This window comes from Poecilia formosa, unplaced genomic scaffold (genome assembly GCF_000485575.1).
Source record: "Poecilia formosa unplaced genomic scaffold, Poecilia_formosa-5.1.2 Scaffold245, whole genome shotgun sequence".
NCBI lineage: Eukaryota > Metazoa > Chordata > Actinopteri > Cyprinodontiformes > Poeciliidae > Poecilia > Poecilia formosa.
In genome coordinates this window covers 410,438-423,877 of record NW_006800184.1, presented here as the reverse complement: position 1 = coordinate 423,877, position 13,440 = coordinate 410,438, and the positions used below count along the sequence as shown (strand labels likewise).

Here is a 13,440-nt window from a genome sequence, read left to right as displayed (position 1 = left end):
CTGTCAACTCCGTCATGCACTGTCAACTCCGTCATGCACTGACAACTCCGTCAGATGGACTTTTTGTTGTTTTTGGTTTTAAATAATTTCTTTTGTTTCTTGAGAAGCATTTGTCTGTAAAATGAGTAAAAATATCACTAATAGGGTCATTAAAAATGATTTTTTATTTATTTTTGTCAGATGGTGATGACAACTTTCTAGGTCAGGTCGATTAAAAATATAATTTAAAAAAAAAATGTTGCAACTGGGAGCCTGCACCTTAGCATCTTTACATTTCCTAAACATTATTTGTCATATTTGCATACATAAGGTTGAGAAATAACAAAAAAAATTATGGGAAAATTAAAACCCATTTTGTCCCTATTCTCAAGAATCACTGAGGTATAAATTCTATTAATTTATACCTATTAAATTAATAGAATTTAATCAGTATTTTTTATAATTCAAAATTGTATATATATATATATACTTTTCTATTGTCTTTTGAAAGATCTCTGTATCATTTCCCATCAGAAACAAACAATCAGATTTTTAATTTTCTTTTTCAGCAGAGTGCAGGTAACCTCGTCTCCAAATATTCACCAGCAACAGTGAAAACTTCCTGCATTGCACATGCATACATGTTGTACCAAACCTGTTCAGGGTATAACAGAGATTTCTTTTATTTTCTAGTTCTTAAGTGTCTCCCATCTTTCCAACGCAGTTGATAAACCTTGTGGTCCAACAGCAACTTTGTACAGGCGAGGGCATTTAACCAAATGTTAGAGGTGACCAGAGTACGACTATATTTTGTGTAGTTTTTATGCAGTGTGGATTAAATAAAACAGTAAAGGCATTAGATACATTGAAGTATAGTGCATAAGTTAAATAATAATCAATAAAAAAGGTAGAAGAACATAAGAGTTATAATGAAAAGTTCTATTTGCTGTTCTATGAAGACTCATTGCCATCATCTTTTAACCCTTTTATTTAACCATTGTCATAACAGGTGCACTTAAGCATTCACAAACTGCCAAGAGATTCATATTGAAAAACAGAGAAAAAAAAGTCTTAACTAGATGATTATATACAGTTCTGATCAATGCTGTGCTTCATTCTTAGATGACTCTACACTTAAAAAACATTCTTGATACACTGTTGTGCAAATGTCTTTCAAAATAGAGGCCATATTTACCACAGCATGAAATATTAAAATCTTAAAAGCTCACTTTTTCAGGAATTTTGTTCCTGAATGTTTATGTGCAATTTACATTCAACTCTCAGCACTATAAAAATGCATTAGTAAGTATCAGTCATTGCTCTTTGCTAAAACAAGCATACAAACTTATAAAAAGATTTATATTTTTAATGAAAATATTACTGAGATAAGTATGAACTGCTTTTTTTTTAAATAACTTAAGGCATAAAGAACACATGTAAGAATTAACAAGCAGAATAAATCTAAGACTGAGTGCTACTTTTTCCGTATATACAAATCATATGGAATATTGCTGATTGAATGTGGATTAAAGAACCTCTGTCAAAGGCACTGTGAGTGAGGAACGCTAAAATAAGCCACAAATCATGTGAAAACATGTGCAGAGAGAAAATTGCTACCATAATCAGGCCTATGTTTTTTTTCACATTTTAAATTCCTTTTCTCTAATCCTGAGTTATCACTGAAAATATCTGCTGATGAAAAATCTGCAGATATTTTGTGTGCTGAGCTTGATGAAGTTGGTCATCTTTTAAAAAGTTGGGGACTGTATAAAAATTACAGCAGGAATATGAAATCCTACCAATACAGAACAAGTTACCATTAGCGATAATTACATCAAAACAATGGCATGAATGAAATGTCTTTTGTTCTGAATTTGCCGAGCTGAAAACGTACAGCGCAGTGTGTATTTAATGTATCTACGTAAATAAATTAGATAAAAATGTTCTTTGAAATGTTACTCTTCTTGTTGGAGGTCAAAACTGACCTCCAATAAACACTTTACCCATAATCATTGTGGTGCATCTGGAGGGTTTATGGTGAATTTTCAGACAACAAAAATTCAAGTAAGCTGATGTGGCTCTGGGAATATTAACATTCAATGTGCTGCGCTCTTGTTTTTAAGACTGCTGCGTAACTTTCTCTGTATGTGCCGAACCTTTGAGGCTCTATTAAACTCCACACCACAAGGTGGAGCTAACGTACTAATCTATCAACAAAACTTGATGCAGTTTGTGTGGCTTTGATGAATAAAATATTTATTCAATAAACAGCACATGTAAGAAAAAATAGATTATATTGTGAGAAAAAAAAACAACAACAAATGTCTGAGTTGTGTTTCTGTTTCTGACATAGGATGTACTTCCAATCTTTTTTTGTAATGTCTTTTTCACCACATTTTGAGTTGGAGTTTTAGTACTATGGAATTATTGTGACTCTCAATTTACATAAAGTAAGCATCAAATTCTTTTAGACAGTGAGTCTTTGTGGGCTGTCCACAGTGGACACAAATGGAGATTCACTTTTAGAAACTGGTGTGTTAGCTAAACCTTTCCAACCCTGTAGCTCCTTCTCTTTTAAAACAGTGAGCTTTGTTTTTTATTAATTAGCAAACATATAAAGACCTATCCTTCAAAAGTAAAAGTAATTATCTGCTAATAATTTCTGTACAGTCCCTACTATTATTGCTGTGTCGTGTGTGTAAATAAGAGACAAGAGAGCTAAACTGACAGGGTTTGTGGCCTGAACTGCACTACTGCAGACACAAACTGAACCTTCAGCACATATTAATGAATCATATCTCATGGCTGCTGCTGGTACTGGCTCTCTGTGGCTGTGTAGAAATCTTCCAGGACACTCTGCAGGTAGTCGAAGGTGGGACGGTCCTCTGGCTTGTTCTTCCAGCACTCCAGCATGATCTCATAAAGTTCAGTGGGACAGCTGTCAAGGCGCTGCATTCGGTAGCCTTTCTCCAGAGAACGGATTACCTCTGGATTGGTCATTCCTGGAAAATAAGAAATTACTTACAACCTTTATCACTCCAGCAATGTTCCGAAAGATTTTCCTAAATACCATTACAGGACTTGTGCTCGTTTTGAAAGGACAATAACCGGCGTTGTCACCTGGGTAGGGGGTGCGTCCGTAACTGATAATCTCAGTCAACAAAATTCCAAAGGACCAGACGTCTGATTTTATTGTGAAGGAGCCATAGTTGATGGCTTCAGGGGCCGTCCATTTGATTGGGAACTTAGCTCCTGGTTAAGAAAGAACAATAAAACAGTAAGTCTGTAGAACTAGTTTGAACAGTCAGACATTCTAAGTCCTAGAAAAAATGTTAAAAAACGTCCTTGTCAAAAATATTACTGTTTAAGTAAGCCCTTCAGCATACAGCGGCACTGCAAAAACATAAAATCTCACCAAGTGTTTTTGGTCAAGTTTTTAGTGCAAATATCTTAGTGCACTTGAAATAAGAGAAACTTTTAACTTCTAACAAGGAACTTTTCAGCAAGACATAGGAGCCTGTTTTAGATAAAGAATTCCTTAATATTGATATTAGGCAGATTATTTCACTGGTAAAAATCTGCCAGTGGAACTTGTACTTTTTCATAGAAGTTAAGGAATTATTGACCTAAAACAAGCTCGTATATTTTGCAGTCTTATTTTAAGTTTACTAAGATATGTGCAGTGGACAATAAGCCAAAAGTACTTGCTAAGATTTTGTGTTTTTTGCAGTGATGTCATTAACATGACAAGGAGCAATGAGATGAATTCTTCAGCGACATGTAGAGGGATGAGATTTACCTTCTCTGGCTGTGTATTCATTGTCCTCAATGATACGAGCAAGGCCAAAGTCAGCAATTTTGCACACTAAGGACTTATTGACCAGGATGTTGGCAGCTCTCAAGTCTCTGTGGATGTAGTTCTTCTGTTCAATGTATGCCATACCTTCTGCAATCTAGAAACAAGCAATGCAAAGTAATAGATTATTTAACAGAACTGACATGTAAAAGCTTTTCTTAGTTCTTCCTCCCCAAGGTTACAGATGAAAGCGCATTTTTTTTTTTTGCAGTGATCTGTATTTGTAGATGTGTTTAATTGAATTTCAATAAAAACTTGTTTCCCCTGTCTGATTCTGTTTCTTTCTTACAAACATATCTGTATTTAAAATATATATATTTTTAAAAAAAGGTAGGATATTCTAATAAAAGGATAAGTGCAAACATCTGCGATAGCTTTTCATTTTAAACAGATAGGACATTCTGATGAAAGAAGTGATATTTTTGTGGTTTCGTTGTGAATATAAATTGTTCCAATGCTAAGTTAAGCATAACTCCTAAGCTTCCACATCAGTCCAGTCACTTAAATAATGTTATCCGATGATAATATTGAACATTAACACAACCTGCGATAGTTTTCACTTTGTAAACATGACGGTAGTTTTAGACAGTCATAGCTATCTATCCGTGCTACGGTAGGAAAATCTGATGAGGTAGCACTAATAGTCAGAACACTGGACTAGTGAAAGATGTCTTTCTTTTAACACTTAATAACTTTCACCTTACTAGCATCCGAGCTCTCACACGCTATATAATCAGCATGTGTGCTACTAGTTAGTAATTGTGCCAATGAAAGATGGGTTTATTTTAAGGCCTTTTACACGTCTTTACCACAAGTGCCAAATGCGACTAGCATTATACAAAAGGCACTTTAACAGCTGTTGTTTTAATTAGAACTGTATCTGATTTTTGCACTAAATAACATCAAACAATTCCCACCTGGGCAGAGAAGTCAATAAGTTTGGGAAGCTGGACACGGTTGCCTTCGTCACTCTTTAAGAAGTCCAACAAACTGCCTGTAAGGAGGCATATTCATACACATTAAAATTATCATTAAATGCACAATGACTGAATATAAAAAAATATATATAATAACATTTTTAAAGACATGAAATTCAGACAGTATTTTAGATAAGCAATTTGTGTTTAAATCTTCTCGTTCAAGTGTAATAAACTCTTAAAGCCATTCCTGTACGACAGTTTAGATTTTCTTCTTCTGCATCAGAGCTTGGAACACTTTTTTAATGAATTTTAGCCGTTTTCTACTTCTAGTGTCTACTCCGGTCATGTTGATACTGTTACTGAGAGAGGAAGATTCAAAGCTGGTTGTTTTCTCTACCAGCCAGAGGAAGCACTGACACTATGTTTTCAACAAAGCAGCCAATTCAAACATGACAACGATTTAAAGATTCAATAAACAGCCTCCATGTAAACCATTGTGACACTTGTTTGTTTTGTTTTTTTCTGCTGCCGTTTGAAAATTGTAGAAGTCCAATTGACTGACAACCATTTGGCTTTATCCTCTGGGACCAATTAATGCTGACTGAAGAAGAGTTCTGCGAGTTCTGCAACGGTTTTTAGATGAATAAGATATTGTTGTGTAAAACGTTTTCAAGCATCAAGTGAACATAAAGTTGCACCTTTTTCCATGTACTCAGTAATGATATAGATGGGCTCTTCTTTGGTGACCACAGCGTTGAGTCGAACCAGTTTGTCGTGCTGTAGACTCTTCATCAGGTTGGCTTCCATCAAGAAAGCTTCCACTGACATACTGCCTGGCTTCATGGTCTTCACAGCTACCTTGGTGTGCTTATTGTAAGTAGCTTCAATGAAGAAAAAAAAAACAAATAGAACCAAAGAAATTGATTACAAGTTTGGTAAAAAAAGAAAAAAATGTTACTGATTGTGTTTTACAGTGGCACAGATCTGACTCACCCATCCAAACTTCTCCAAACTGTCCTGCACCAAGTCTCTTTTCTAACTTCAGTGAAGATCTTGGGATTTCCCAGGCATCCTTTTCCCAAGGCTTTTCAGGTTTGGGGCTCAAACATGCGTTGGTCAGAGTTTGGCAGAGGCCATCTCCCTGTTCTGAAAACGACAAATATTAAATTTAGCAGTTTCAGGAGTTATCCAGCTTTTTATGATGAGGAAAAGTGTTGATGCTGTAGGTAATTGGAACTTATCCAATTACTCCTTTAAAGCTGCAGTGTATAACTTTGAAATAATAAAAAAATATAAATTAATGTTTTTTACATATTTGTTAAAACTGTCTTATATTACTGTCACCATATGGCCACCATGTGGTGACAGTAATATAAGACAGATAATATGTGAAAAAGGTGTGGAGGGTGATTGACCGCGTTAAGACCCGCCTCTTGTCTCTGATTGGTTGTTTCTAGTAAGCGCTGACAGCACTGGGAGAAGAAAGAGGTGCTAAATTTTTCCACAGATTATTTGATTCAAACAATACTTTTACGACATAGTGACAGCTTCAACAAATATGTAAATAAACATTTATTTATAAAAGTTACATACTGCAGCTTTAATTGAGGACCAGTTATAAGATTTGACCAGCAGAGGGAGCCACACATGCCACCATGATGGGGGGGAACTAAAAAGGTTGCTCACAACTAAATAAGAACAGGTTTGACTGTTTGACATCTAGCAATATACAATATGCTACATCAGAACTGTGAGAAACTGGAGAAAATCTGCTCCGGCGGTCGAACTCACTCTTGTAATGGCCGACCAGCTCTTGCAGCGTGCTGAAGGTGATGCGTGGTGAGATGTAAAATCCTCCGTTGTCCAGAGTTCGAATTTTATAATGTTTAACTGTGTCACCGGCCTGGGGGTCGAGATCCCTGACGGACAGAGAGTAGCTACCTGTTGTAAAAACAAATTAAAATATTTAAATTCAACTGTGGAATCTCTTAAGCACACAGACCCCTTCTGATCAGTAAATCCATTTGAAGTCTTTTACCAATCTTTCACCAAATCTTTTAAAGGGTGTCAGTGTGTACACCCTTTATGGATTTACATTTGCAGTTCGTCTTACCCTTTGTAGTCTCACTGTCTCGGATCATGAAGGATCCGACTCGATTCCCCGGGGCCAGGAGCTGCCGCTCGGCGTCCTTTCTGCTAACACCCTTAAAGAACCAACTGAACAACAGGAAAAAGGCTCAGTGATTAAATCTAGACAAAGGCCACGCAATAATCCATGTTTGTGTTTAAAGCTTGAGCATGCACACTTACTCCTCTGTCTCCAGAGTATCTTTGGCTACATAATTGCTGGGAATGTAGCCTTCCTTTCCTGTGCTGATGGACATAGCTCTCCACCACTCGCCTGACCTAAAATGTGAAAGGGACAGCAAGAGAGGCACAACAAACAAAATTGTTACCCAAAAAATAAAACAATTTCTGACACCTAGGAGGGTAACTTTACTCGGACACAGCACAAGGCTCTTTAGGATGCTTCAAAGGTTGTAGTGTAGATGGTTGTCAAAACTTGACACTGCACTATTAATTGAATAGGTTCGTGTGATGTAAAAAAAAATACTTATTTAAAAAACTTTTTCCCCACATATGATTAATCCTGTACAACTGAACAACAAACAAATCTGTTAGTGGAAAGTTAAACAAAAAAGCTACTATAGCCTGTGTTCGTTAGGGTGGGCATTTATCATATTGTTTATGATTTATTTCAAAAAATTTTAATGGATGTTCTGCTAATAAATTTCAATTAATATAAAAAAATGGACAGTATTTTCAGAAATGTTTTTTTTTTTACAATGTTCTCCAATGTTTGTTCAAAGAGAAACTTTGTCTATATAAATTGGAAATTTTCATTAAATGTAGTTACTATGTGCAGTTTAATTCATATTAATAAGTAGTTTTTTAATTGTCATTTTTATTGTTATCACAATAGTATCACAAAATATTGCAGTGACATTCTAAGTCCATATTGCCCACCTGTACTACTTATCCTTAAACTAATGCTTTGCTAAAGAAAGTTTTGGTCCAATTTCAGCATTCAGTCTTCCATCAGCATGTCCTGACTTGGTGATATCTGTCCACTCCAGATCTAGTTATTTATTTCTGGATTCTGGTTACAAGTTCAGCTTTATTGTTCTTAGGAGCATGACATTATGAATAAGTCCCAAAGCTACTTACTCCTCCAAAATTCTGAGTTTATCTCCCTTCTTGAAGCCAAGGTCTCCTTCATGAATCGCCTCATAGTCGAACAGTGCAATGGCGACACTCTCACCTATGGCAATAAAACACAACAAGGATGTTATGTCCACTTTCCAGACATTTACATAGATATTTACTTTGCTTGGAGAACTTGTAACTCCAGCACATGTGAAAAGATCACACATGCAGGACTTTCAGTGGTCATCCTAAACTTAGATTATTTAACCACATTCTTCTTGTTTCCCTAAATCCAATGATTTTTATCTAAGGCCAAAGAAATCATCTCATTGAGCCTCCAATGAGATGATGCGCTGTGATCAGTGCAACAGGGAGTAGACATAGCAAAGCAAATCAAATTAGTTGCAGCTGTCACTCTTTTGCCAGACATTGCTAACATATTTAATCCTCCAGTTGCATTACAACGAATAGAATAGCATGTTGATCAATTAAGAATGACAACTAATCGTCAAAGAACATGTTAGCCAGTAGCCTTGACAGACTTAGCGGCTAGCTTAACTTGCAATAATGCAAATAATGACAGAAAATTAATTAGCCATTTAATACGGCCTCCACTGCTCTGTACTAACAACTGTACATTTTACGTAAAAATATAAATAATTAAAAGATCACAAGGTGTCAGAGTTAGGGTTTGCATTAAAATTAGCTTGAAGACATAAAAGGGTTGGAAAAATGCAGGGAGGAGACAGGAGAAAATACACCAATAAATTAATTCATGGAATGATGACACCATGATAGTTATGATATTTCTTTTTTATATTTCTGTATTAATTTCTGCCTCTTCTATCATTATTCCTGAAACGAATCACTGACTGAATGCAACTGTTAGACAAAATTATCAGGACTTCTATCCTAAATTCATAATATTGGTACAGTTAGCATGATCACAAAGACAAGGTTTTTTATAAAGACTATATATTTTTTTCTATCTGAAAGCAATAGGACTGGAGGAAGATGAGGTCTCAAATTACCTTCCACATATTAGTTAGACTAGTTAGTCTTTCTGGGGTACAATGGAGGACTAAATCTACAGAAAATATGCATGCTAACAGCTAGCTCTGTTAACACTGCAAATTTTCTGTAAGAGCAGCTGCGATAGAAATCAGGAAACCATGAAGCATGTTGTTGTGTTTTAAAAATAGACATTTAATTTTGACACTTTCAGTTCTCTATTGTTGCGTAGTTCAATAAGTTGGATAAAAATAAAAATGCTGTCAAGTGCATTGCTGTCATATAATTATCAATGCATAATAATTGCAAGCACACCTCAGCTTTGACTCTACAATAGGCTTCCCCTTATTTTTGCTCTTTGACTAACTTCCTTGTACGCCTGGTAATAATAGCAGCAGCGGGCTGGTCTTTTTCTGTGTTTAGGTCTGCGTGGTGAGGCAGTGAGAGGGGTTATCGCTCAGCACCAACACACTGACACTTCTTCCTCTTTCGAGCTCAGAGACAAGGTTTTTCTGCTTTCAAAAAGTACTCACCCATATCAGTCTAAAAAAAGACTTTTGTTGACGGCCATTTTGAATCTAACATTACCTTAGTTCCTAAATGATCTTTTTCTCTACTTTGAGATTAAGCAGAGGTAGCTCAAGATACTCATGCAATGTCAGCAATATGCAGTAAGTAAACTCACCATCTGAAGAGGTTGCATTAGAAGGCAGTTTGGCCTGTGGAGAGAGAGAGAGAGAAAGAGAGAGAGAGAGAGAGAGAGAGAGACAGTCACACATGAATGCTGCACTCATTTTAATTTCCGTGCATTCAAATGAAAGTAAAATACTTTTTTTAAAAATGCAAAATATGTTTTGATCATCAGAATTAGTGTGGTTACTAACAACAATGCATAATCAACAAGACTAATGTTAGGAGTCACATTTCTAGTAGATGATTTGAAAAAGGTACAGGACAAGCGTAATAACTGGTTGTGCCACACTCAACACCACCAACTGCCTTTAAGTGTTTGTGATTAGTGGTAAAACTGTTGTGGTGGAACTTTGGACCACTCTTCTTTGGAGAAGTATTTTAAATTAGTCAAAACGGAGGACTTTTTTTTTTTTTTTTAGAATGAATGACATGTTTAAAAAGTCATACCACAGCATCTCATGCAGACATTAACTAGGCCATTATGAAACAGTTTTTTCTTTTCTTTTATGCCATTCAGATGTGAACTTCTGGAGATACCTTTTTTTTTTTGCAAAATTGAGGCAGGCCATTGTGTTATTTTTGGTCAGCTAAGGTTTTTGACTTGTAAAATCCTTCACGGATGCTATTTTTGCCCAGATTCTTTCTTATTGTCATTTACACTGACCTTAACAGTGGCAGCTGAGGGTCGTGGTGCTGTTTGTTCACATAAACCAAATAATTTGACTGAATTGAATTATTAACTTTAAGGCTTTGAGATGAATTTGTTATGAATTGGGACAAAATTAACTTAACCGAAAAGTAAACTGGGTGTTGGTTTTAGTCAGGTTCTCTTTCTCAGCTATTAAAAATTAATCAGATGATCTGAAACATTTATGTGTAACACAAAGGTTTTTCTAAAAGTAGCTGTTTAATGAGAGGCTTCAAGTTTAAAACCTCATTTAATTACAACAAAACTGTGCAAACACAAAAATAACATTTGCAAGGTCAGCATATCAACTAATTCTGCATCAAATGCAGCTACATTGTTGTTTTCCAGGTTAGATGTTGCTTTTTATGCCACATAGATTTTAAAGTAGAGCCAGGTGATCTGTTTAAAACCCATGGGGGAATTTTAGACCCAATCACCAAATGTGTTGACGTTAAGAGTTATCGCAGCATAAAAAAGTATGGCTTAACACTTCTCGCTACGCATGTCCTAGCTGAACGCTCTGGTTCTGCTTCTCTCACTTCCTCTTTCTTCTGTGAGGGCGAAAGAGATCTTACAGTCAACACACAGGAAGCAGTAGCCAGAGGAACCACACACTGCAACTTTAATGCTACCACAGATCAAAGTCTAATCGGCATGCAAACTCACAGCAGGTCACGCGGACATGTTGAGTCTGAGTCCACACAGTGTCTTTTCTGTAAATGGCAACAAAGGGAAGCTACTTCCCATTGATTCTTTGCTGAAAATTGTGGAACTGAGTTCTTATCTTCTCTGAACTAAGCTTGCCTATTTCTGCCTTTTTGCCATTACTCTTCCTCATTTTTTTAGAAGCCCATTAAGCTTCTGCAGTTGTTTTCTTTTTACTTCTAAAATATGGATGTGCACTTAAAACTGTCCTTTAGAACAGAGTATTTGTGCTACTGTACAAAACATTTGCTACTTATGCCAAAATGTCTCTATTTTCCTTCCAAGCAGACAGATTTTTATTGTAATGGAAATCTGTCTGAATTTATAATTTTAATGAAAACCATTATAATTTTTATTCTAATGGTCTTGGTAAATAGCTAATACTATTTCTTAGACTTTGGTTGCTTCACTAAGATTTATTCTATTTGAGGGAGTCTGTGCTGACAGAATAGACAGCAAAGAAATCATTGCTTGGCATTAGAATCATTAAAACAATGCACATGCTTAAGCTGAAATATTTCTGTAATCACAATTTGTTCAGTTGTGCCTAATGTCACAAATTTTCATCATACCTTTTATAGCTGTTGTACGGTACATGCTGCATTTAAATTAACAATTTATACCTTATTTTGCATCTGCTAGAAAACAAAATCACAATGAATGTATATTTTTTTTTATTTAATCACGAAAAAACCCAACAACAAATCATTGCACAAAATGCTAAATATGACCTATTCAAGCATAGGATTGCCATGTTTGGATGACTCATAACATACACCGTACAATTAAAATGAGAAAACATTTGCACACTTCTGTAATTTCATGTTGCACGTTTAATTTTGTGGGATACTTTTTGCTTGGCTTTACTCTAAAAAAAAATCTAAATCTACATTCACCACAGTAAAAAACAGTTCCCTTATACCGGAGGTTAAAAAAAAGATGCAAAGGTTAATTGATGTGGAGTTTTGGTTACCTACAATAAACTAAGCATGCAATATTATTGATTATTGACAAAAAAAAAGAAAAAAAAATTGTTGATAAAAATCTTCCCCTAAAAAAATATTTTAAACCGGTTCAACTAATTGCCCCCAGGCCACCCGATTCATATTTGTCCATAAAACTTTCATTTTATATAATGAGGAAATGCGTTAGCTCAGCTGTGGGTTCAGAGTCTGACATATTTGTAAGAGCTGACACTCTCTAGTGAGGATTAGAACCGTAATGAATGGAAATCGTTCAGCGACCTTTCAGTGAGTTTGTAGCTGTTGAATGTCTAAGTCAGTATGTTTTTTTCAGGTCCAACTTACGGCAGCTTTGCTTCCAGAGGTGGGGTCTCTGACATAGTGTACCTGAGCTCTGTTCTGCTGGTCGCTGTTATCCGTGTCTTTGCTGGGGTACTTCTGCTGCTCCTTTGAGCCCACACAGCCCATGATGCCGTCTGCAGGACGACAGAATGCGTTAGAGCTGAGCAGAAACTTCACTGCGGTTCAATGTGGCGTTCAAAAGAACCTGAAGGTCACAACCGAATAACAGCCAAATGTTCAAGTATAAAAACAAAAGATTCTTTTTATCTTAGTATTATTGAAATGGCGGACAGCCAGTTTGAACATTTTTGTGCATCAAGGAACACAATGACATTCTCACTAGTACCTTTGTCAAGTTAGGGACTAATTCCTGTTGCTCTGATTCCAACATTTGCAGTTAATATGTCAACAATTATTTTAATCAATAACTCCAGAATCCCAGAAATGAAAACTCTGGAGTTAATATGAATCTAGACTCTTTTAGATTGCATGTAAAATGCAGTGATTTGACTGATGCTTGCAGTCAGTGAGAGCATCAATTTTACATGAAAAGACTAATAATAATAAAATAAAATAATAATTGGCCATGTTGCGGATATTGGGCAAAGAAGGAAGTCACAAGATAAATTTATGGAGGCAATATTCAGCAAAGCAGGCTGATAACCTGACCCTGCAGGTTAACAGGTGCTGAAAGTAAAAGTCCATAATTCCTCTTTACAGTGATTTTTTTAAAAGTCAGAATTCTATAAGACAAAGTGTTTTTGTTTTTTATTCCTGATATCAGTAAAAGCGCAAAATTAATGGGTCCTCTGATTACTCATGTTAATAAAAAAAAGGTCAGAGAAAAATGCTGAGGTCCTGAAAGATACTATCAGTTCTTAGAAATTAATGGAAGTACGCAATACATAATGACATACTGTATGTAAATAATTTGGTTTACATGTTAGTAAGAAAGAAAAAGATATTTTGAAATAACTTTATGAAAAATAAAACTTCTAATATTTTATCAGTACAACAATCTTTCTAATTTAAATTTGAAGTAGTTTGAGGGGGGAGGGGGACCTCCCACCTTGGCTT

General features: G+C 35.6%; 1 protein-coding gene across 2 annotated transcripts in view; it reads right to left on the bottom strand.

Annotated features, from left to right (window-relative positions):
- Positions 1-2,355: 2,355 nt before the first annotated feature.
- hck (HCK proto-oncogene, Src family tyrosine kinase) overlaps positions 2,356-13,440 on the bottom strand; it is a 34,029-nt gene continuing 22,944 nt past the window's right edge. Inside the window, exons 2-13 of one of the 2 annotated variants that reach the window (XM_007569735.2) lie at positions 12,367-12,497; positions 9,659-9,692; positions 7,984-8,077; positions 7,066-7,161; positions 6,869-6,972; positions 6,547-6,696; positions 5,749-5,901; positions 5,454-5,636; positions 4,753-4,829; positions 3,779-3,932; positions 3,100-3,231; positions 2,356-2,981 (exon numbers count right to left, since the gene is read on the bottom strand). In XM_007569735.2, coding sequence (XP_007569797.1) covers positions 2,779-2,981; positions 3,100-3,231; positions 3,779-3,932; positions 4,753-4,829; positions 5,454-5,636; positions 5,749-5,901; positions 6,547-6,696; positions 6,869-6,972; positions 7,066-7,161; positions 7,984-8,077; positions 9,659-9,692; positions 12,367-12,489 — 1,503 coding nt within the window. In that variant the 5' untranslated portion in view covers positions 12,490-12,497 and the 3' untranslated portion in view covers positions 2,356-2,778. The remainder of the gene's footprint in view (positions 2,982-3,099; positions 3,232-3,778; positions 3,933-4,752; positions 4,830-5,453; positions 5,637-5,748; positions 5,902-6,546; positions 6,697-6,868; positions 6,973-7,065; positions 7,162-7,983; positions 8,078-9,658; positions 9,693-12,366; positions 12,498-13,440) is intronic. The other variant, XM_007569736.2, reaches the window with a different exon arrangement.